Raw genomic sequence first — 26,817 nt, 5'->3', positions numbered from 1 at the left:
ACTTTGTAATCCTCCACATAAGGATAATTTTACCGACATCTGTTAACCGTCTTGAATATTCCTTGGTGCCCACTCCATCAGTTCCACGTTCCCAGACGACCAAATCTATGCATAGTAGGCCACATGCGGATTCAAAGCCTATAAAAAAGGGGATAATAACTTCATTTCATACTGGATATTGTTTATAAGTATTAATTTAAGTTTATTCTCGTATAACTCTCACGAAGCTTTGCATGTTAGCTCTACGAAAGAAAGGAGATTATAGGACCATTCTAGTCACCAACCAAAGAAGTTTACTTCAGGCTTTTTTTCTCTTTTTTTCGGACATTGTCGTTCTTTTTCATTGGTTGTTCCTCTCGCCTGTGGCTTGTCTGTTTTCAGGGATAAAATACTCTGCTACTTTCGTGTGAGACCAACTAACCATGGAACATACATACAGCTAAGCACCAGTTATTGGAATCATTGCCTGAATCTACCATGCCATGGGAATGCTCTCCACTTCTGTGATGATAGAGATGAAAACCAGTTGTCTACTGATTTCCAAAAACTTAGGCTAACAGAGAACCCCATTTCCATTCATTCCGGAATTAATGAAAAGTGAAATTCAGCTTCCTCTCCCTTTACTTCCAGATCCCCACCATTATCAATTTCTTCAACTGCAGTCCTTGTCTAAGGATGGTGAATGACTTTTCCCTCAATCTCCAAAAGTTAGAAAAGTTTTAAACACTCGCTATAGGAAATAAAGCGCCAGCAATCATAGCAACACTTGTGTTCTAAGCAAAGATGCAGTATTTGTGTCAAAACAGAGGGGAAAAGATAGATAGAAAATATATCAAATAGAAAAAAAACCTTAGCCACATAAAGTATACGTTTATTAAGAAACCTTTAGTGAATACCATTGTAAGTAAAGTGACATTTTCTAAAAAATATTTCGGAATTTTGTTTATGTGTGATCCCCTGCATGGTTGGTGGCGATGGAAAAGATTGCCAAGTATGTCTGCCGTGCTGCATTCCAATAATGAAAAGAATTCAGAAAATTCTGAAAAATTCTGCAACGAAAAAGTTGAATTTTCTCAGTTCACAAAACAGGCAAAAGATGAGAACACACCAATCACAAGCTGCTTTGGCTGTAAATGAAGCTAAGCTATGACTTTCCCCATCCAACTTTTTTTGTCACTTTATTATAAAATATAAATATAGTACTAAAGCAAAACCTATCCTTAGCAATGCTAAGCTTCCCCCCCTATATAGGATCACATCTCCAGCCCCTAATTTCTGAACCGCACAGATATCCATGTGGATGAAATATATCCCTCCTCGTGTACTTCGTATCCGTCCATGGCAACTTTGTCGTGAATTCACGTCATAAACAGTCGGATGGTTAATACAGGTTCTGATGCCACCTCTGGAATACCATAACCAGCATCCCAAAAAAATGTTAACTGGTATCTAAATATCTGCGCTTCAGTCCTAGAGCGCGTGTTGTTTTATAGAACTATCGTTCATTCATTCATTCATTCCTTCCACCCATTTTTGCCTCGATTCTTTTTTTTTTTTGTTTTTAGATCACATTCTCTTGCACATAGTTTCTTCACCCAGTCTGACATCCCTATGTAATCTTATTGTTTATTAGAGAAAATATATAGATACATTAAATAGAAAATATATAAAATATAAAAAACAATCTTAGCCACATAAAGTACTAATGTAGCATATCTTTATTAAGAAAACCTTTAGTGGGTGGGACACACACACACACACAATCTGGACTTTTTAACAAAGCAAAGAGATCGGAAGAATTCCTGAATATTATCAGCATTCTGATTCTGCAGATCGTTTCTATTCGCTAACTCGAGGAATTTTTTCAAAGTCTGCGTTCAGCTAGTTTCGCAGTTAGTTGATAAGAGATATTAGGGATTTCTCTCCTGGAAACATAATCTCACATATTTCAGATAAAAATACGAGTTACAATCACATTTAAAAAGAAAAATTTTGTCACTTTCCTATCATCATCATTTTTTTCACTGAAGTTATTCTTCCTTCAGACACTTCCATTTTGCATATTCAGCAAATTTCTTTGTATATTCTAACTTTTTTTTAATTTTTTATACTAGCTGGCACTCACCTACCATATATACACTTTACGCAGTACTTAACTTCCTCTTTCAGCCCCCCCCATACAAAATTTTCCTTTCATGAAGCTGACGCTTTGTGATTGTTCTCGTATATTTAACTCTCACACGATTTATCCTCCCAACTTGGGATGCAGATCGATTCAGCTTCCTTCATATATCTTGACTGTTTCTCATGTCCTGCTGAACCCACCTGTTTCTCTTGCCGCATCAAGCTTCTTTTTCAAATTTAACACATATCTTCAATCTAGCCTCGGAATCTACATTCTATAATCTCGACATCATATTTGTAATTCTTCTTTGCATCCTTTTCGCAGTTTCTCTATCCCCTCCGACTCCAGGAGACAAAATCTGCGCATTCGTTTTCCTTACATTTCAGTGCTCTTTTAAACATCGCAGTTATCCTCTGAATTGCATTTGCGGTTTTTGCAATGTGACCTTTGAACTTCAAATTCCTATCCACCATAATTCCACGACCCATTGCCTCATCAGTTTCTTGTAACAATGTTGCTGTTGTTGTCGAGTCCGTTGAAGAGCTTCTAGATATGATCTTTAGAACTACTTTGGCAATCTGTTGAACTTTCATGGAGTAGAGCTTTTCTAAAGGGTTATTGTTAATTTTCTGTAGAGCAGCGGCAATTCCTGGACAAGAATAGATACGGGCAGGTGTTAGTTCGACTACTGGAGAGTTCTTGGAGCTTCAAGTACCGTCCAGCTGAATTTTCACGCCTTTAAAATGTTCCGACCACAATCACTTAGATCAGCGTTTCTCAACCTTTCTAAGCCCAAGGACCAGTAAAATGCCTAAAACAATTCTGCGGACCACTAAGTTACAGAGGCGTAGCTGGGGGAGGGGAGGGGGAGGGAGATCCGCCCCTGGCGGCAACTTTTTTTTTGGCATTTATGAAATCTTGCCTTACTGTCTAAAACAGCAACTGAGGGATGAAATAGACTTCGACAATGTGATCGACGATTTTGCAAACAGAAAAGCAAGAAACATAACATTTTAGAATGTTGAAATTAAAGTTTTACTTCAAAAATAAACATAGCGTTTTTAATTTATTTCCCTATACGTAGTTTTGACTTTTTGTAATATTTTTTAAAAAAAACCTACGTAGAGATTATAGAGATTACCAACATTTCGGAAAAACTATGCCATTTATAACACAATAAATCTAAAAGCATGTTTTGAAAGATATGGCAACATAATTAATTAAATTGGAAGTAAACGATTAACAGTGTATCATCATTGAACAAAGTCTTAATTTTTATTAAACAAATAATTAAGATGATATAATTATGTTACTACTTACTTTTAATGAGATGGTTGACCTTCTCGGCCCTTGCAGAGTTGCTGAATATCTGGCTCAATATTGGTCAACTTCAGTCGAAGATCGGCACACACACTAAGACGATTTCTGTATTTTGTTTTTATTTGAAGGAGTGAGGAAAATCCTTTCTCACAAAGATAGGTTGTAGAAAACTGCAGGACGATTTTCCATGCTTCTTCAGATAATTCCGGAAATTCACTTCTCACTGAAGACGAGATACAAAATCGAGCAAAAACAGGATCACGGAATTGCATTTTAAGCCCACTGTCACTTGAAAGCTCAATTAACTGTTTCTTTTTCTAAAATATTTTATGAAATAATTCGATAACGAAAGGTCGTTCTCGTTACTACAAGCCTGAAATGGATCGCGAGCCCACAGAAATTTTTTCTTATAAAAGTTATTCGGAAAATATCTTTCAAAATTCCGTTTCAGATTTTTTAGGTGGTCACAAACCCTTTCCACAAACTCAGAATGAGCAAAAATATTCTTTTCCACTAAAAAGGATTCCATTGTTGGAAAAGGTGCAAATTATCTGTCTTTTACATTACTAATGCACAACCCCACTTTTTTTCTCCTCTCGAATGCCTTTATTTTGTCGTAGGCATCAAGAACAGTTAAAGAATTTCCCTGAATTGAGAGATTTAGTTTATTTCATTTCGAAAAAATGTCTGAAAGATAGGATAGTGTTGATAACCATGCTTCGTCAACAAGGAATGATGCAAAATTAGAATAACGTTCACTTACAAACAATAAAACTCCGTGCCTTAATTGAAATAACCTTGTTAGTACCTTACTCCTAGAAAACCAGCGAATTTCAGAATTAAGCAAAAGTTGTGTATTCACTGCCCATTTCATCGCAGAGTACTGAAAATAATCTGTTATTTAACGGCCGAGCTTTAATAAAATTAACTAGCTTGACAGCGTTGTATAGCACAGTTTTAAATTCTGGTGGCATTCCTTTGGAGGCTAACGCTTCCCTATGTATGAAACAATGCACCCCAATACATATCCAGAGCTACTTCTTTGACCTTAGAAACAACCCCACTATGCCTGTAAGAGCACGAGCTCCATCCGAACAGAAGCCTATACATTTTTCCCACTGGATCCTTCTGTGTATTATGTAATTATTGAGAGTGTGAAATATTTCTTCTCCAGTTGTTCAGGATGACAAAGTTCTACAAAACACAATATCATCACGAATGTTGTTATCATGCGCATATCTTATGTAGCATATTAACTGCGCATCATATGTAACATCAGTAGTGTTGTCTATTTGTAACGCATAATAAGCGCTCTTCTTAACTCTTTCGATTAACTGAAATTCTACGTCACCTGCCATATCATTAATTCTGCGACCGACAGTGTCATTTGAAAGAAGAATCAAATCAACATCTTTTAGTAACTTGTTGCCAAACATAGTTTTTACCACATCTTTTATAGCTGGAAGTAGCAAAATTTCCTCGATAGAATGAGGTTTCCCTGTTTTCGTTATGCGCAAACTTAAGAGATAGAATGGTTCCAGTGCTTTGCTATTAATGGAACCCATGGCTGAAATTATATCTTTCCCATGACTTAATGTCGCTAGGCGTTGCTGAAAAAATTCAACTGGCTTATTTTTCACATCACAATGTTTAGTTTCTAAATGTCGTCGCAGTTTCGCAGGTTTAATGTACTCGTTCGACAATACTTCATAACACAAAACACTTTGAGGTTTCTGTTAACTTTCATCTCCACACCAAGTAAACCCAAATTCTAAATATGAACTGTTATATTTCCTACGGTATTTTTTTCCCCTTTGAACTGCTTGTTTCTTCTACTTTAATAGTGTCAGATTTACTGACCATTACAACACGTGTATTACAATTTGGGTTAGCATCACCTGTTTCATTTGCTCTTCTTTTCAAAGTGCTAGTTCTAAGCCACTTTTCCATTATTAAAAAAACGTTTCCGAAAAATATGTAAATACTGGGGTTAACTCACGACACACTTTGTTCAAGAATCACTTAGCACTTCTGAAGATATATTGAGCCTTGGTTGAAGGAAACCTTCAATAATAAAAATCGATACACAACAAGCAATTGGTTGAAATGTGGATAACACATGTTCACTTCAAATCTGACACAACAGCAAGGGAAGGCGGAAGCAATAAAACTATATTGCTTTTCACTTCACCCCTCTTTTATTATTCATCATTCTACAGCTACAAATTTAGCTGCAGAATGACGAATAATAAAAGAGGGGTGAAGTGAACAACAATATAGTTTTATTGCTTCCGCCTTTGAACATTCTGATGTTATTTGTTTGGTTTTTTTAAGATTCCATTTGATTTCAATAATTTTTACTTACTTATTCAATTTTAATTTGTTTTGTTTGGATAATTAAAAAAATATATTTATTTAATTAATTTAAGTCTGTGTTCTTCAACCTGTGTTCTGCAGAACCACAGGACCACCTGTGGTTCTGCAGAACACAGGTTGAGAAACCCCCGACTTAGATGATTGTGGTTATTTCTCTATTTTCATTAATTTCGCTGATTTGATTCTTCTTCTTGATAGTTTGTTTTACCAATCTTATTTTGGCGACAGAGTTAGCATCAGTTAGTGATAGTGGGTGTAATATTTGAGGCAAGTACCTTGCTTCTTTGACTAGTCTGTTTGCTCTCTCATTGCTTTCAATCTTTACACGGGCTGGTATCCATTGCAGTGTACAGTTCTTATTTTTCAAATTTAAAGTTGTTAGTAGTTCATGAATTTCCTGTGTGAGTTTTGTTTTTCCATTTTTTAATGCCTCAAGTGCAGATTTTGAGTCACTGTAGATGGTTATTCCTTCTGCAATGTTTATTACTGGATTAGCTGTATGGCTATTAATTCACAAATGAAGTTTGAAGCTATTTTGCCAGCTGGTTTTGATTTGCATTTCCTCGCCTCCAGGTAGAGTTAGAAATACCCCTGAACCTCCTTGGTTGAGTGCTTCTCAGATGATCCATCACTGTAGGCAATGACATGGTTTGGATTATTTAAGTGATGTATAGTGTCAAGTCCGTTTCTTTTATTTTCATGCTGTGAATCTTTTTTTGAAAACAAGGTTCTAGGAGATTTAAGTTTATCATTGTGTTTTTTGGTAGAATAGTGGAAAAGAATAGCTCTTTGCTTATTTCAATGGACAGGTACTCTAAGTTGATTTGTTTTCTAATTTCATGATCGTATTGTAAAGTAGATGATCTCTTTAGTCTAGATTTTCTTGTCCAGGCATCGAAAGTCCTGAGTGAGATGTGATCCTGTTGTTGGCTCCTGATTCTGCTAGTGAATTTAACTGTGGAGAGTTTTCTTCTGTCTTCTAGTATGTGAAGCCCATACTCTTGTTGAGCTTTTAAATTATTTGTGGATGAGACTGCACCTATGATAATTTTTGCTGCTCTTCATTGTACTCTGTCAAGTTTCTGTTTTGAGCTAGTAGAAGCTGGAGCCCAGATTGATGAGGCATATTCCATAGTGGGTCATATGAGTGCCATATATGTAGTTTTGAGTTCTTCGGTTTTGCACTCCACTTTGTCCCACAAAGCCTTTTGAGGATATTAAGCTTTTTAAGAGTCGTCTGTTGTAACGTAATCCTGCCAACATAATAATATAACATACATAATATAATAATACATAATAATATTAATCATATGATAGTATAAACTCTGCTTATGACTATCTTTACACTTACTGAAATTGAATTGATAACTGTTGTCATTTGTTGACTGACTGTTCCAAGTTAGTCAAATTATTCTGTAAGCAATCTATATCAGCAGAATCCCTGCTTGCTGATATCTGCATACCTTCGTATCATCATTGAACAATTGAGCAGTGCTATCAGATCCTTCCTAATATCATTAATGTATGGATTGAACAGCAATAGTTCAAGGACTTATCCCTGAATTACATCACTGGTTACTTTAAATCCAATAGATGCATTCCCATACTCCATTTTCTGATACTTGTCATCAGCTACTGACTTATCTAGGTAAATAGTGGATATTCCGGTTCCATATTATCCAGTATATGTAACAGCTCTTCATGTGGCATGCTATCAAATGCCTAAGCAAAGTCCAACAGTATTAATTGAGAAAAGAAGGGAATTCAACTCAGAAGCACAGCATTCACAGATTTTAAGAAAGCTTTTTGTATGACAGACATATGTGAACTCTTTGATATATTAAAAAACCAAGTGACTACAAATTTATTAAAACCACTTTAAAGCTGATACGAGAAAAGAGTAATAGGAATAAAAATAGGCAAAAACAGAACTAAACATTTAAAGTTACAGGGAGGAGCCTTAGTCAATAATGTCCCCTGTCTCTAATATTTATATGTAAATGAAATAATCAGAGAATGGAGGATAACCAACAAAGAAGGAAGCCAAGTGGAAAATAATGTTATTTTAGACACCTTCTTCTTTGCAAATGATTAATTGAGATTTGGAGTAAGTGAGGAAAATCTAGAAAAATTTGTTTTTTTCTCTTCAATCCATACATCAGTATTATTATTAAATTTCCAACAGATGGACAAAGAGAACAACAGAATGGACCCTAAGAACTGCTTATCGGAAACTATGTAGATCAGCGGTAGTTTGGATGATTACATAACACGATTTTATAAACATTTATAGTAGAGATGCCCGAGATTGGCCCAAATGGAAGAAGGAGAGACTTTCATCTAGCAGTACATTAAAGAAAGATGTTCATTATTATTACTATTATGAAATATAATACTACTATGTTATTATACTTAACACACAATTGTGTGGCATTAATTTTTATAAAAAATGAAATTATCTGGTTCCTGCCCACTGTTGAGCATAAAATGCTCACTGATGCTCAAAATGCCCTTGGACCAGGAAAGATCCATCTCTGTCACTGATATAGTCGGCAGTTTGAAGAGAGATATTTAGTTGTTTGTTAACATGATGGAAAGGGTAGAATTATTATTATTTTTTTTTTCCTTCAAATGAAGTAGGCAGGCAAAACACTCGTTTAGAAGTTTAGAACCAACCCAACCGATTTCCAAAACATAAGTTAGGGAATTGATTAACCATCAGTCTCTGATTGAGTGAGATTGGATGACTTGTAAGACCTCTAAGCCAGATTACTGATGTTTCCTAACACTGATATTGCTGTTTGAAGCCACGTGGATTCAGTGGTTGATATTCTTCAGTTGCGGAATTAAAAATCAGAGTTTGTGCCAAAACTTAAACTCGGGAAATGGCTGAAGAAATGCCTAGAAAAAGTTTTCTAGCTGCTGACTAAAATCAATTTAGAGACAGTGTGGGGGTTGCACTGGTTTCACAAGTGTACAGAGGTATTCAATTTAAAAACATTATTTTACAAAAATCCGATGTGATGTTTTTTGCACAGAATTTAAATAGAATGGTGTTGAGGAGTAGAGATCTCTTTTGCATAGTATCCTTATACCAGAAATTCTAGAATTCCCATTCTAATCCCCACTCTAGCATTCTTATGAAAGAATTATATGATCTGGGAGGTATCTATGTAGGAGATGGAGGTCTGAAAAGGAAATTTTTTCACAAATTTCATAACGACTTTTTTAGTCACTTCGAATTTTCCAATCATTGGCCTGTTGCATGCCTTTATTAAATAAATGCAGTAGGTCCATAATCAAGTTAGAACTAGAGTTGCACTAAAATTTACATCAGTCAAGTTTGTCCCTGATGATTGTTATTAGTAAGTCTGTGACGTGATGTTTTTTATTCTGTGATGCTTTTGATTGTAATATTTTTAATATATGAACGTATCATGCGAAACTTTGTAAAACCTTTCTCTTGAAAGGCTTTATAATACTACTGAAATACTAGTGAACTAGGTTTTACAACCTAGCTCACTTGCATTGTGCTGACTAACCCGATTGTGAAGTTTGCTTTTATGTGAAAAAAAAAAATCTTTTAGATGTCTTTCTAACATTTATGATTTCTTCAAGATAATGATCTCTGTTGTAAATTTTTTTCTTGCATAGAACTTCTTTGCTAAGCGTTCCTTTAAATCTAATGCTCTCAAGCGTACAAAAAGTTCAACGAAGCTAGAAAGGAAGCAATTTGCAAATGATTGTGACAGGTAAGATTGCATTTGTGCTACAAATTATTTTATTCCTTAATACACCTCTGTAGCAATGTAAGACTCATCAAAGGTGTTCCATTTCAATTACAGCAGACTTTCTTACTCTCATATAATGACTAGTTAATTTCTTCACTCTCCTATAGAGTCAAAGGAATTGCTGGCCATTATATCAAAAGATGTGCTACAGTGAATTAACTGTACAATAGCATTGTTGTTCTGGCGATTTGGCCATGACTTTTTCTGCTGTTTCTCATAGTAAGTGATTAGTTAGCCTAGTGGCTTTGCGCTTCGCAACCATATGCCTGGGGAAGGAGTGTCCTAGGTTTGATTCCCATCACCGACGTGAGGAGCTTAAGGATCTTCCTCAGCCATAGCCAAGTTAGCTGGTCTTGGGCGTGGACAGCAGGGTTTTTTCCCCCCAGTTTATCTGGGGTTTTTCATCCTGCAATCAGGCAAACCGGCCCTATGAACACACACACACACATGGATCTACACCCATAAATAGTTAACTCCCATGAGGGGGCTCAACTCATCACTATAGGGCAGGGGAGTAAAGGGAAAGAACTCCATATGAATAAATAAATAGTAAGTGATTTTACATCAACATTGTTTGCAATAAAAAGTCATATGTGTTCTTTAAATTCATCAATATATCTCCTTAATTAAATTAAATTAAGTTAATTAAATTAAGGTGATAAAAATCCCTTTGCTTCAAGTTGCCTTGGTGTTGTGCTACCCCTTAATTTAATTAACTTTGCCAGAAAAAAATAACTGTTTGGCTTTTTATCTTAGTTATAATATATGGGCACACCTTTCTGGCATTCGTATAGTGAAGGTATGTAAGTTCTTTTCACTTAAACTTTGATATCATTCAGGTCTACCTACTCACTGATGAGACCTCAAAAAAGGTTAAAACCGGTCTGGGTAGTGACCTCTCCTCATAATGTAAGGCAGTATTACATCTCCTAGGAGCTGTGTTTTATATTATGAGAAAATATCAAGGATATCTCCTAGAAGCTGTGTTTTACATTATGAGAAAATATCAAGGATAGTGAGGGAGCTTGCTCCACCTTTGCTTTGAGTTGCCTTGGTGTTTTACTACTAGGTGTTCACTTACGCTTGGATTCGCCAATAGTTCTTCGGCATGAAACTCTTGGATCATAGTTTTCGATCTCTGGCTGTCAAATAATAAGGGATTTTTATCCCCTTAATTTAATTAGCTTCACCAGAAAAAATATAGCCATTTGGCTTTTTATCTTAAGGTGTGAGAACTGGATTTTTTGTTTGGAGAGTGGTGAATGAATGGAATGCATTGCCTGACTCAGTTGTGAGTGCTGCTTCGTCTGTAAATGATTTCAAGAAGAGGTATGATAGATATTGTTTTGATAGTTTGGGTCTCCCGTGATGAATCTTCTGACTCCATGGAGATACCCATATAATAATAATAATCCTCTGCACCCTATCCTCTACTGAATGGGATTAAAGTTCCTTACCATGCATTTATCATGCACTTGTGTGCTCAAAACTTGATTATGGATCCCAGGTTTATAGTTCTGAAGGAAGAGCACACTCCAGTGGTTGGGCCCTATCCATCATCATGGTATCTGAATAGCTACTGGTGTCTTTTGTACATGACCCATTCAAAGTCTTTATGTCAAACGAACCTCCTTTATCACTCAGATGAAAAGATTTGTTGCTCGACTGTAGCCTAAAAATAAAGTCCCTTCCTGATCACCCTACATGGACCAGTCTCTTTTCCCTACATCATGAGACTCAATATCACACGTGTCAGACTGCCACTCGTCCTTAGGTATGTGCATCAAAGAAGTTATGGAAGCTATAGACATTTACATTAAGAACACTACCTGTACAAAACAAAACAGCATCCTCCCATGGCAGGCTTACACCCCATCTTGCACTTTCTCACTCAGTCAACTACAGAATTCTTATACACCCCATCTGTTTACCTTCAACTGTTTAATGTCCACAGAGTAGTTCACTCTGATTTCTAATATCATGATTAAAAATCACTGTGTTTCCTAATATCATGATTCCCAACCAAATCTCATCCGATTGCAGTAATTATACAGAAGAGTTACAAGTCATTCAGCTTTCACTTGTACACATGAAAGAAAACTTCTACCAAAAGTGCATAATTTATACACACTCATGGAGTGCTTTACAGGCTATCTCTTCTCTGGTGAATAATCCACACCAAGTGCTTGGTGAGGTGTAAAAACTATTATACAAAATACAGATCCTTCATATTGATGCTCAGTTTTGCTGGATTCCAGCCACATCGGAAATAAGGGAAATGACATTTGCAGATGCGGCTGCTAGATCAGCATATTCCTTCTCAGCATCTTGTTTGACCGTTCCATACATTGACTACACGCAAATAATAAAATCAAAGTTAAAAGCCCAATGGCAGTACTCCTGGCAGGAAGCACTAACAAACAAACTGCATGAGATTAAACCCGAAATTAGACATTGGCAGTCTAGACAACGTAGGAACAAGAGAGAAGTAATTCTAGCTATGCTCCGCGTGGCCACAGTAATCTGACCCACTCATATTTACTGAGGACTGATAGCAAACCTACGTTCCAGGAATGCAACACTCATCTTACCATTAATCATATTCTGGTGGAATGTTAATGCTTCACATAAGAAAGGAATAGCATCTTTTCTCATTGGGTCAAGTCCTATACACTCAGAGAAATTATTATTATTATTCAGACCTCCACGGAGTCAAGAGACTCATCGTGGGAGGTCCTTCTTAGGAAACACAAAATCTGTCTTACCACTCCTTGAACTCATCGACAGTTCTTGCTCTCACCACTCTCTCAGGTAATGCATTCCATGGTTCAACCACCCTCTACACAAAGAAACCACTCCTCACCCTCTTTCTCACAGCTTCCTTTTGAAACTTTCAGGGATGTGCCCCTTGTCATCGCTCCTTGCCTTGCTGTTCCATCCTGTAACTGCCTCTCAACAGTTTAAAAGTCTCGATTATATCACCTCTTCTTCTTCTATTCACCAAACAATGCAGTCCACATTCCCTCAGCCGATCCTCATAACTGATATTGTACAGTCCTGAAACCATCTTTGTTATCCCCCTCTGTACCCTTTCGACAGTTAATTTATAACTTCAAATCCTGGGGATAAAATTTGAGAACAATAGTCTAAGTGTGGTCTGATCAGGGTCTTATACAATGGAATGATAACTCTTTTATCACTGCAGGTCAGCGTCCTTCTCAGTATTGCAGCAATCCTCTGGGTTACCTTCACCACCTTTGCAATATGCTTCCTGAATTTCAGTTTTCTATCAATCATCACTCCAAGATCTCTTGTCTCCCCTACTTCATCCAGTACAGTACAGCTCTTCCAATCGAGTATGCAGCCTCCGATTGATGAATTGTGAAGACAACACAAAGGTTTCTGGGAATGATGCAGAGCACACTGAAGTGTAGAAGTAGGGAGATCACCGGGTTTTCAGAAGGATGAAGAGATGTTGGAAAGGGTCCAAAGGAGACTGACTAAGGTAGTTTCTGACTTCTGGAATGTCAAGTACGAGGAAATATTGAGAAGATGTAATTTGCAGAGTCTGGTGGACAGGAGGAAGAGGGGAGATATGATAGAGACCTACAAGTTGGTAAGGGGTTGTTATAGGATCAATGCTGGAGAAGTTTTACAGAGAATAGTGGGAGATGAGGTGAGAACCAGAGGTCATACCTGGAAACTGTATAAAGATGTTGAAAGTTTATTTTTCTCTTGGTTAGACTATAATGAATTTAGTTTAATCCTTTATCCAAGTGAGAGTCCTGAAGATAATTTCAGGTGCAAACTTTGTTTGCTCTCACTTGGATAAAGGATTAAACTAAATTCATTACGGTATAAAGAGTTTGTGAGTAGGGGAGTGAGAAGCAGGGTTTTTTTCATGCAGAGTTGTGAATGATTGGAATACCTTGCCTGAGAGTGCGGTGTCTGCAGAGAATTTGCTTGTGTTTAAAGCATGGTATAATGAGCTGTGTGTATGATAAAAGGAGCTCCTAGATGAGTCTTTGACTCCATGAGGTCTTGGGGTGGTAATAATAATAATAATAATGTTGCAAATTCTAAAAATTGCAGAGTATGCCTTTCCCTCATCAACTGCACTTGTCACTTTATTATAAAAGGCAATCATATTACTAAAGCAAGAGCTCCCCTTAACAAATCCATGTTGATTCTCACAGATAATATTACCCTAATCTGCCCAATGCTGTATATAGTCCCTCACTAATTTCTCCAAGACCTTAACACAATTATAGGCCAGTTTGTGTGTCATCACACAAACTGGCCTATAATTAGACACTTCCAGTCTGCTACTGCCCTTATGCAACTGCACTATCTTCCCTTCCGTTCCTTGGGTACCTTTCCCACAGCCCGTCTTTTAATGAAGAGCCAGGTCAACGGAGCTGTCAGTTCTTTAGCACATTCTCTCAAAACCCATGGTGAAATACCATTCAGTCTCTCAGATTTACTGTTTTGGAACACAATCTCCTCTTGTATCTCTAAACCCTGAAACTCTCTAAACTCTAAAACCTTCTTCTCCAGGATGAAATACTCCAATAAAGTGCTCATTGAACAACTCCACTATGTCCTCTGCATCGGTCACTCTATTCCCATTTTTATCTCACAATGTCATTCTTCCACAATCATTTCTCCTCCTACTGGCCACATAGCTAAAAAACTGCTTAGGATTTTCTTTGGAGTCTTAGTGCCAATCTCTTCTCATATTCCAGTTTTGCCTTCCTCACCATTCTAGTCACTCTCCTAGCCTGATGTTTTTATTGCATGTTTTTAAATCTCTACAAAAATTCATCCTGTACAAGCTTATTTGACTGTAAATTTATCTATAAGTAGATCCAACATTGCTCAATTTTGTACATACACCTAATCTTATTACTTATCTTCGACTATTTATGTACTACTGCTGCAACTTTGTTGTAATTTTACTCATATGAAGATATCACATTGTTCAATTAAATTTTCATTTGTATTTATTATTTAATAAATCACCTTAATGTAACCTCTAACCATGTGTACTACTGTGTCCTTAGATATGTAGCTTTATTTATATGTGAATTCTACTCTGCTTAACTTGATCTTTGTACATAAAATTTACATATATACTATACTATATGTATATGTTACTGCTCAAGTGCAGAAATCAGTTATTCTACAGATTATCTAGGTATTCTGCAGATTAACTAGGGTGATCCGTTAACGTGCAGAAAATTGTTTCATTTCTGAAATTACCTAGGTAATCTGCAAATTACCTAGATAATCTGCACATTACCTACTAGGCACTCGTTAAAGTGAAAATAAGATCTTTGCTGGAACAACAGCAATTAAAAAACTATAATACAAAGAATCAAACGGTTTAAAATATTATTACAATTAAGGAAATGAATTTGCAAAACATATGATAAAATTATGTTTACTTATTAGTGCAATCTAAAGATTGGTGACACTTTGAATTACATAGCAATTGGTTTTTGCGACAAGCTCACCTATTTGTGGTACATTTAGATTTACAGTCACATTTTCTGAAACCCTGCCCAATACCAAGGGATTGTTTTATTACTGTTTGACGTAAAGATATTTCTAAAGCAGGGACATCTTCTTTCGGCGACAAGACACTGGCGAAACCAAACTACTAAACCAAAGTGGAGGGAGAGGGGGGAAGGAGTAGGGAAAGGAAATGAGAGATACAAACTTTTGAACTTGAACGATACGGAATCCGTTAATGTGCACATTACTTAGGTAAAATGTGGAAAACTCTTGATTCCGCACGTTAATGGAGTAAATCAGTTAATCTGCAGATTAGCTAGGTAATGTGCACATTAACGGCTTTCGAGCTTTAGCGGTAACATATATACCATATATAATTGTACATATATTCATATAACCTCAACTACTTGTGTGCTGCTGTAGCCTCTTTCATTTAATCTTGTGCATATTATCTACTAATTGACCTTGGCTGTTGTAACTGCTGTGGCCTTTGCTGTAGCTTTGTTTATGCAGAAGCCACATTGTTTAACTTGACTTTTGTACATACACATTGATTTTATCCTTGATTACCTGTGAATGACTGTAACTTTTTTTTAACCTCGTGTATTATTGTAATCCTTGCTGTAATTTTATTTATGTGCAAATAATGTATTGTTTGACCTTATATAGTTTTTATACATATTTTCATTTATATTTTTATGTACTAATATATTTTTGATTTGTGTGCTGCTGTGACCTCTGACCTAATGTGCAACTGTTACTTTTGCTGTAATTTTATTTATATGAAGACGTTGTATAACTTAACTTTGTACATTTTGGTATATACCTTTATTTATTTTTTATTTACTAATGTATCTTTGACTATCTGTGTACAGCTGTAGCCTTTGCTGTCATTTTTGTCTATGTGTAAATACTCTTTTGCTTATAGAAAGTTCTTTAGGCCTTGAAGTAAGGCCTAAAGTTTCACTCATCACAATTACAAATGCTCAATGTGCCCTCCACCTGCTACACAGACAACATTAAGCTGATAGCTGAATTTGTCCCAAATGCATCTGAGAGTGTCTTCTGTCACAGAATTTACTGCAGCCATGATTCTGGTTCTGAGCTCATCCAAGTCAGCGGGTAATGGAGGAACATTAACATAGTCTTTTACACATCCCCATAAAAAGAAGTCACAAGGTGTGATGTTTGGAGATCTTGGAGGCCAAGAGTGTAGTGCCAAGTCGTGGGGGTCCCATGCGTCCAATCCAAAGCTGGGGCAATGTTTCATTGAGAAACCGACGAACTTGGAGGTTTCAATGTGGCGGTGCTCCGTCTTGCTGAACAATGATCCGATTTGTCCCGAAGAATGGCCCAATTTGAACAATTTTCAAATCGGGACATTCTTTTTGAAACACCCTGTATAATGCAATGCATAATGGAAAGGGTCCTACCCAGACTGGTTTTGACCTTTATTGAGATCTCATCAGTGGGAGACCCCAATAAGTGGGCGACCTACATTTGGGTAGTGACCCTTTCCATTATGCATTGCATTATGGTAATTCAAAATAACAACTGAAGCAGACATTTTTAGAATTTAGAACCACAATACCATGGTACAATGATTATATCCGGTCTGGCTATCACACAAAAGCACTATTATGCAAATCTACATGATATAATTAAGGGAAAAAAAAAGTTTTTGTAACGCTATTCAAATAATACTGTACTTCTTGTTGCAACACTATTGTGGCCTCTTTATCTAAGGAAAGTTTGCCTTTCCTATCCTGTCAAAAAATGCTATAACCTGCTCCTTCTATTCCTGTTACTATATCACCTTCCATCAACCATGTCTCACTGATCCCAACAATCCTTGGACAAGCTGAGGCTATCAGTGCAACTATTCATCTCCTTTATTCCAGATGTCAAACAACAGTGCATTGAATGTTTCGATATCTATCATTATTCTCTCCAGTGACTATCAAGTGATCTCCCTTCTCTCAAGTGACTATTCCCACAAGAGACCATCCCTGCTAACATCCACTCTGAGAAGTCTAGTTTCCTTGCACTAAAACTCTCTCTTGTTCAGAGAACAGCATTCTCTCCAGATGCCTACATCCTTCATTCCTTCATCATTGAAATGTAAGTTTACTCTGGCATATCTCACATATAGTTCTTTTCTGTACTCAAATGTACTCCAGGATTCCACATAATCCAAGCCTCTTTCAACACCTTCTGGCTATCATTCCATTCATCACTGATGCTATTCTCCTCAGCTCTGAATTATCATAACAGATATCATACAATACACTCACTATCTTCCTCTCTCAGCCTTCTGATGTACAAACTCAAGCATTAACTTCATGTCTCTCACCACCCAATTCAAACTGCTTCTCAAGTGATTCGTATCCACCATCACAATAATTTCATCCACTCTTTGCCTTGCTTATTGCTATAGTTGCACTGTCTCATTCCTCCAGGCTGACACTCCTCTGGCATTCTATCTTGCACTACACAGATCATTGACTCTCCATACATCATACCTCTCAATATCCTTCTTTGCTCAGCTGCACCCTCTCTCTAACTCTCTCTCTCTCTCTCTCTCTCCCCCCCCCCCCCTTTGTTCTTCCTTTACCTGCCATCCTGTCATCTCTCTATCCCTAGTTCATCCAATGTCTCACCTTCTTCTCATTCCCTTCCTTCTCCTCTTTTTCCTATTCTCTCCCCTTCTATCAGTCCCAAAACTCTCTCTCTTACTCCTGTTCTCATTTGCTTTGGATCTGTTCTTTCTAATGCATTTCTTATATGTTCCACATCTTCTTATTTCAGTTAATTATTATTATTATTACCCAAGACCCCATGGAGTCAAAGACTCATCTAGGAGGTCCTTTTATCATACACACAACTCATTATACCATGCTTTAAACACACTCACAGGCAAGGTATTCCAATCATGCACAACTCTGCATGAAAAAAACCTGCTTCTCACTCCCCTATTCACAAACTCTTTATACAGTTTCCAGGGATGACCTCTGGTTCTCCCCTGATCTCCCACTATTTTCTGTAGAACCTCTCCAACATTGATCCTATAACAACTCCTTAATAACTTGTAGGTCTCTATCATATCTCCCCTCTTCCTCCTGTCCACCAGACTCTGCAAGTTGCATCTTCTCAGTCTTTCCTCATACTCGACATTCCAGAGGTCAGAAATTAACTTAGTCATTCGCCTCTGGGCCCTTTCCAACATCTCTTCATCCTTCTGAAAACCAGGTGACCAAATCTGGGCCAATAGGGCCGGCCTGGTTGGCTGAGTGGTTAGCGTATCCGCTCTCCAGCCAAAAGGCTGTGTGTTCGAATCCTGCCATAGGCATGGATGTTGTGATTGTCTGTGAAAATACTAGTGGCAGTGGTCGGCGGTAGATGATGTTGGTGTAGATGATGAAGGTAGTTGTGGTTGGCGGAGTGGTGGAGACGGAGAGTTGTAGAGTAGGTGCCCTCCCTCGATGAGTCTTTGGTCTCCCTGGAGGTATTATGTAATAATAATAATAATAATAGTCCATGTGTGGCCTAATCAAAGCCTCATACAATGGAACAGTTTCCATTCCAATGCACCAATCTAATATCCAACCCCATCCACTCTAGTTTGACTATCACCTTATCATGTGGTAATCTATCAAAAGCCTTTGCGAAATCAAAGTATATTACTGTGTATCCTTCTCCTCTGTCCTTGGAAGCAGTCACCTTATTGTAATAATTAAGTAGATTACTAAAACATGACCTCTCTTTAGTAAATCCATGCTGTCCATGAAAGATAATACCATTGTTGTCAACCCAATTCTGGATCCTAGTTCTCACAAGCTTCTCTAACAACTTAATTGTTTTTAGAGAAGCTTGTATGGTGTTGGCCATACAAGGTGTTGAAGTTAATTTCTTAACTTCAACCTGACACACAGATAGGCCTATAGTTTGATGCTTGAGTTCGATCACCTCCTTTATGAAGTGGCACAATCTTGCCCTCCTTCCACTCCTTAGGAACTTGACCCAGTGCAAGACTCATATTAAAAAAATATGTCAAGGCTGGTGTCCACCTGGCACCAACTAATATCTCTCTCATTCTCCCCATACAACCTACTCTTGCTTGATATTTTCCTCCCAATCAACATCAACAACATCATCTTCCATAACTATCAGATCTTCTACTACACTCCCTAATTTTATATTCTTATTCACAGGCTGCTTGTCTTTCTTGGTTGGCATTCACTCGTTTCCAATGTAACACTACCAAAATCCATTATGTTGATTTCTATATCAGCAAGTTCTTCCCATTTTCTATATTTTATCCAAGTTCACATCTAACTGCCAGATCTGAACATGCTGCAAACACCACAAAATCCCATAGTATCCTGAGGAAAATGTAGATTGAACTTTCCATAAATTTAAACAAATCTCAAAAAAATAATGAAAACCTTTTTTTCACTGCCACCTCATAACATGTCTGACTATCTCTGATTAATCAAAAACTTGCTACTGATTTTGAACTTAAGCTGCCAAACTTCCAGCACCACAATTCAACTGAGAAAAAAGAAATTAAATCATCAGCTAAATCAAATATAAATGCAGACAAACAAAGGTGTTCTTTGATATGTTTGAAATTATACTGTCAACATTACAGGTCATGAAAAGATCAAGATAGCAAGCACAGGTTATGAAAAGCAGCATATCACTGTGATATTATCTATAACAGCCAATTACCAAAAGTTATCCCTATGCTTAATTTTAAACTAGGAAATGATCTCTTCAAATGAGATCTTTCCTAGAGATGAATGACAACTAAACCAGTGAAGACTGGATAAGTTCATCCAAAATAGATGTCCAGAATCTGTATGGTAACCCACCTAGTATGTTAGTTCTTGATTCATTTCATGCACATTTATCTGGGAAGTTAAAGATAAGCTTGCTGAAAAGTGTTGTAACTTGTTTACAATCACGACACCAATAAGATAAAGATAGCACTGCTTCACAACTTGCAGAATAGTGTCAACTGCTTGGAAGAAAATGCCAGAGACATCAATGAAGCAATCCTTTTTAACAAATGTTGCATTAGGTGGAAGAGAGAACGGATTCAAAGAAAGACCATGTCTTCCTCTGGATCCATTTCCTGCCATCTCAGCATCAAATATGAGCAAACTCGCCTCGCCACATTCTATTTAACTTGCCATATCATGTTAGATTAGCTTTGCTTGCACTTTCTTGAATATTAAGAATGTCAAGTTCTTTTCTAATATCTTCATTTTTAATATGATTCTGCCATTAATGCCACTATTCACTCCTCTAATTTTTCTCAGAAGTGGTTTCGAACAAGTGCTTTATTTCTAACCCAACTCTCAGATCCATAATTTAAAACTGGTTTGAACACTGTCTTGTATACTATGTCTTATATTACTCTTTATTATTCACTGACTACCCACCAGACTAGCTTTGCTTATTCTGTTGTCTATAAAATTTAACTTTAAATTTCTTAAATCTCTTAAACTTCTGGTTAAAATTTAACCAGATTTAACTTTTGGTATGCTTTCTTCTTTTCCAAAACTGCACCCATCAGAAGGTTGTTATTTTTTTATCCTTGCAGACAACTTCAAAACATCTCCTTAGATGAATCAATCAATATCTTCTTCCGAGTTGCCACTGAGACTCTAAGTTTTGGTTCTTATTTTCAAACTGTTCAAATTTTCTTCAATAATGTTTGTATAGCCGAGGCTACAGTTAGCCTGCACAAGCTGCTCAACTTTAATTCTTTTTAAAACTTTCTTACATATTGAACAATAAATTACACGATAACCACAGTAATTAACTTTAATGAAATGAATTACTGTGGTTATCATGTAATTTGTTTAAAATCATGCCACAGGTACCATTAAAGATTAGATTTCTTACATATTGGTTTTTTTCAACACATAATAAATTTAGTTTAATCCTTTATCCAAGTGTGAGCAAACAAAGTTTGCACCTGAAAGTATCTTCAGGACTGGGGTAGGGTGGTACAACACCAGGACACTCCTTGCAAAGGTGGAGCAAGCTACCAACACTCCTATCTCAGTATCTCCCATAATACAAAACACATCTCCTTGCAGATGTGTTTTGCATTATGTTATGCATTAAGGGAAGGGCCACAACCCAGACTAGTTTTGACCTATATTGAGGTCTCTTCAGTGGGAGCCAGGCCCAAGTGGAGATACCAGGCAGAAGCATTAGCAGGTCATCTCTACCTATGCCACCCTTTTTTAATAAATTACTCTGGATTTAGAGAAAGATGTTGAAAGTTTATTTTTCACTTGGTTAGAGTATAATAAATTTAGTTTAATCCTTTATCCAAGTGTGAGCAAACAAAGTTTGCGCCTGAAAGTATCTTCAGGACTGGGGTAAGGTGGTACAACATTATTTATTAAAAAAAGGGGGGACACACCATTTGGCAACTCCTAAAGGTAGAGATGACCTGCTAATGCTTCTGTCTGGTATCTCCACTTGGGCCTGGCTCCTACTGAAGAGACCTCAATATAGGTCGAGACTAGTCTGGGTTGTGGCCCTTCCCTTAATGCATAACATTAGACATATCTGCAAGGGGTTGTGTTTTGCATTATGGGAGATACTGAGATAGGAGTGTTGGTAGCTTGCTCCACCTTTGCAAGGAGTGTCCTGGTGTTGTACCACCTTACCCCAGTCCTGAAGATACTTTCAGGCGCAAACTTTGTTTGCTCACACTTGGATGAAGGATTAAACTAAATTTATTATACTCTAACCAAGTGAAAAATAAACTTTCAACATCTTTTTCAACACATATTAAATATGTGTGTGTGTATAATATGTATATATGATATATATACATATATATGATATATATGATATATATATAGAGAGAGACTGTGAAAGGGTGCATGGTGGCCACGGATTGGGAATGATGAACGAGGAAGGAGAGAGGGTTGTGGACTTTGCAGTAGCGTTTGATCTGACAATTGTGAACTTGTTTTTCTTCAAGAGGGAAGAACATTTGATAACATTTAGAAGTGGTAACAACAGCTCACAAATTGACTGCATTTTGACTAGAAGAAAACATCTTAAGGTTGTGACAAATTGTAAAGTAATTCCAACAGATCAAGTAGCACAGCAACACCGACTGCTGTGCGCAGACTTTAAAATAAGATCGAAGATAAGAACTTTTGGTTGCCATGGGATGAAGACAATTAAGTGGTTTCGCTTAAAAGAGGAGAGTGTGAGGAATCGTTTTAGGGAGAGAGTATTAGAGAGGATTTCGGATGGACTGGAAAGTGTACAAGATTGGTGGAAACATAATTCAAAAGTAATCCTGAGCTGTGCAATTGAGGTGCTTGGTGAGACATCTGGAAAGATTAGAGAGCATAAGGAGGGTTGGTGGTGGAATAATGATGTACAAGTGGCAGTGACAGCTAAGAGGAAGGCAAAGCAGAAGTGGGATGAGTCAAGAGTGGAAGAGGACAGAGAGGTGTACAAAGAGAGAAAGCAAGAAGCCAAGAGAGTTGTGGCACAGGCGAAGGCCATGGCATATCAAGATCTGTATGATCAATTAGAAACAAAGGAAGGACAGAGAAAAATTTACCAACTAGCGAAATGTAGAAATAAAGCAGCTAAGGACATCTTACATGTGAGGCAGATCAAAGATGCTGAAGGAAGAGTATTATGGAGGGATGTGGACATAAGAAACAGATGGAAAATATACTTTGAGGGACTTTTGAATGAGGAAAATGCAAGGACTCACAGAGGAGATGGGCAGCCTTCTGAGGGGTGCAGAACATCAGTAGAATGGAAGTGACGGAGGCCATGAAGAGGATGAGGAATGGAAAAGCGGTGGGCCCCGACAGAATTCCAGTGGAGGCATGGAAGGCACTGGGGTAAGAGGGAATTGACCTGCTGTGGGACCTGTTCATGAAAGTTTGCCAACAGGAAAATATACCCGAGGAATGGAGGGAGAGTACTCTTGTTCCCATCTACAAGGGTAAAGGGGATGCACAAGACTGTAAAAATTACAGAGGAATAAAGTTGATGTCCCACACAATGAAGATCCTAGAAAGGGTTCTTGATGGTAGATTGAGGGAGGAGGTGGAGATTGCAAAGGAACAATTTGGCTTCATGCCTGGTAGATCAACAACAGATGCTATCTTTGGGTTACGACAGATGATGGAAAAATATCGAGAGAAACAAAGGGAGCTACATCTGGTATTTATTGATCTGGAGAAAGCATACGATAGAGTGCCAAGGCAAGAAGTCTGGAGGTGTCTGAGGGAGAAGAAGGTGCCGGAGAAATATGTCAGGTTGGTGCAGAAAATGTACAGAAATGTGAAGACAAGTGTTCGGACCTGTTTGGGACAGACAGAAAGTTTTCAAGTAACAGTTGGCCTGCATCAAGGGTCAGCATTAAGTCCGTTTCTGTTTAATATTGTGATGGAGGTGGTAACAGAGGAGGTGAGAGAAGATGCACCTTGGACAATGTTGTATGCAGATGACATCTTGCTGTGTGTGTAGATTCAAGAGAAGAAGCAGAAACTAAACTGGAAAGATGGAGAAAAGTACTGGAAGAGAGAGGTATGAGACTGAGCAGAAGTAAGACAGAGTATATGTGTTGCGCAGTGGGCGGTGACCAGGAGACAGATCTGGAGCTGGAAGGAAATGTCATCAGGAAGGTGAGAGACTTTAGATACTTAGGTTCAACAGTGGAAGAAGATGGAGGAGCTGAGAAGGAAGTGGGATGCAGGATACAAGCGGGTTGGAGGAACTGGAGGGAGATGGCTGGAGTGTTATGCAATAAGAGGGTGCCGATCAATCTGAAAGGCAAAATCTATAGGACAGTAGTGAGGCCAGCTATGATATATGCTATTGAAACTGTGCCCCTGAGGAAAAATAACATCAGCAGGATGGAAGTAGCAGAGATGAGAATGCTTAGGTGGATGTGCAGTGTGACCAGAAAGGATCATCTCAGAAATGACTATGTCAGTGGAACAGTGAAAGTTACGAACTTAGCAGCGAAAATACAGGAGGCAGGGTTGAGATGGTTTGGTCATGTGATGAGGAGGGAGGACGAATATGTGGGAAGACGGGTCATGCAGATGGATGTGCAAGGAAGGCGGAAGCGTGGGCGGCCAAAGAAGAGATGGAGGGAGCTGGTAGAAGAGGACTTGAAGATGAAGAACTTGGATGTGGTGACAGCCCAAGACAGGAAGGTGTGGAGGAGACTCATAACAAACAGTGACCCCACTTAAGTGGGAGAAGCTGTAGAAGAAGAAAGAAGAAAAGATATATATACATATATATATATATATATATATATAATATCTATCTATCTATTTATCTATCTATGTATATGTATACACACACACACACACACACACACACACACACACACACACACACACACACACACACACACACACACACACACACACACTTATAGGTAGGCATATTTACAACTGAAGTATTACATGTGAACCCATAGACATATATGGGGGGGGGGATATCCAGGAAAAGGAAAATCACTAGTGGAGTGCTTCCTATTGATGAAGATTTGGATGGAAATATTCAGTTGTTTGCAGATGATGCAAAGTTGGGATGAACCATGAAGAGTAGAGAAGATGTATGGCGTTACAAGAAGACTTGAATAAATTGAGTGATTGGGCACAGGAATGGGGATGTTAGTGCAGTGTTGTAAAATGTAAGGTTTAAAACTTGGAAAACAAAGATGGGATGCATAATTTATGCTTGGTGAGGAACATCAGTTTTTGTAACATATGTTGTTGGAGGCGGAGGAAATAAGAGATCTGTGGGTGATAGTGGATAAAGATCTGAAATTTAGGGGACACATATCCAAAATTGTGAAGACAACACAAAGGCTTCTGGGAATGATGCGAGGACACTGACATGTAGAAGTAGGGAGATTCTTGTTCCATTGTATAAGGCTTTCATTAGGCCACACATGGACTATTGTGCCCAGATTTGGTCACCTGGTTTTTAGAAGGATGAAGAGATGTTGGAAAGGGTCCAAAGGTGACTGACTAAGGTAGTTTCTAACCTCTGGAATGTCGAGTATGAGGAAAGATTGAGAAGATGTAATTTGCAGAGTCTGGTGGACAGAAGGAAGAGGGGGAGATATGATAGAGACCTTAAAGTTAGCAGGGAGTTGTTATAGGATCAATGCTAGAAAGGTTCTACAGAAAATAGTGGGAGATTAAGGGAGAACCAGAGGTCATCCTTGAAAACTGGAATGTCGAGTATGAGGAAAGATTGAGAAGATGTAATTTGCAGAGTCTGGTGGACAGAAGGAAGAGGGGGAGATATGATAGAGACCTATAAGTTAGCAAGGAGTTGTTATAGGATCAATGCTAGAAAGGTTCTACAGAAAATAGTGGGAGATTAGGGGAGAACCAGAGGTCATCCCTGAAAACTGTATAAAGAGGGTGTGAGTAGGGGCAGGTTTTTTTTGTGCAGAGTTGTAAATGATTGGAATGCCTTGCCTGAGAGTGTGGTGTCTGCAAGGAGTTTAAGTGTGTTTAAGACGTGCTACGATGAGCTGTGTGTGTGATAAAAGGAGCTCCGAGATGAGTCTTTGACTCCATGAGGTCTTGGGGTAATAATAATAATAATAATAATAATAATATATGTACATACATACATTTTTCATATTTCAGTACTCTTCCAACACAAATACGAGCATCTCGTTCTCATGAATCACTTCTGCAATCAAGCACAAGCATCCTTTCTGGAGACCTTACCGGAGATGATGTTACTGAAATCTATAATGGTTCTCATTCATCTAATCATGGATATCACTTTTGTTTGATGTCTGATAACAACATGGCTGATTCAGATGCTACTGATAAAAATGCTACCTGTAGCCAAAGGTAAATATGTGATTTCCTTTTTTGATTTTAATCATAAAAAAGGCAGAGGTCAAAAAATTGACCTTTTTGGCAATATAAATTGAAAATTAAAATGGAGGATTTTTTTATATTACATATATATGTTACATTATATGTGAATGGATAGATATAGTTTGTATTTCTGAAAATTAGTATCCTGTTTTCATATAGAAAAAAATTATGAGTTGCCTAATAAACGCATGTAAATATATACTAATGTGATTTTAAAATACCATAAGTAGAAACTATATATTGTTTTTGAACAAATACATTTTACATAAATGTGCATAAATTTGCCATAGTTCTCAGAAATAAATACCTGTAATAAAACATTAAAACAAAACCTAATAACAACCTCCACAATTATGCATTTAGCCTCAGCTATCACCAATAAATTTATTTGTTAGTAATAGGTGAGATTACCGGTAATTGAAAAGCATATATTTTTTTTGACAGTGTTACAGAAATTGAAACTTATTATTATTATTATTATTATTATTGTTCCGGGAAACTCCAAGGAGTCGACAGACTCATCGAGGGAGGCCCTAACATCATGTCAAGAACAACTATTCAACATTCACACAGTATCTATCATACCTTGCCTTGAACTCATTCACGGTCGTAGCACCCACAACAGACTCTGGAAGCTTATTCCACTCATTTACCACTCTCCAAGTAAAGAACCTAGCTCTAACACCCTTGTCAACCACGCTCTTGCCCAGCTTCCTTGCATGGCCCCTAGTCCTCCCACCACCAGTCATATTTTCAA

The 26,817-nt window shown here is 37.5% G+C and overlaps 1 protein-coding gene across 4 annotated transcripts in view; it reads left to right on the top strand.

Annotated features, from left to right (window-relative positions):
- The window catches only part of LOC150103677 (ras GTPase-activating protein raskol-like), a 770,313-nt gene that overhangs the window by 81,507 nt on the left and 661,989 nt on the right, over window positions 1-26,817 (top strand). For all 4 annotated transcript variants that reach the window (XM_090396487.1, XM_090396486.1, XM_090396489.1 and 1 more), the window contains 2 exons: window positions 9,476-9,573; window positions 25,818-26,030. In XM_090396487.1, the coding sequence (XP_090252613.1) occupies window positions 9,476-9,573; window positions 25,818-26,030 (311 nt within the window). The remainder of the gene's footprint in view (window positions 1-9,475; window positions 9,574-25,817; window positions 26,031-26,817) is intronic.

Source organism: Typopeltis vanoorti, chromosome 8 (genome assembly GCF_054136105.1).
Source record: "Typopeltis vanoorti isolate ZY-2024b chromosome 8, IOZ_Tvanoo_1.0, whole genome shotgun sequence".
Taxonomy (NCBI): Eukaryota; Metazoa; Arthropoda; class Arachnida; order Uropygi; family Thelyphonidae; genus Typopeltis; species Typopeltis vanoorti.
This window is presented reverse-complemented; position numbering and strand designations above follow the sequence as displayed.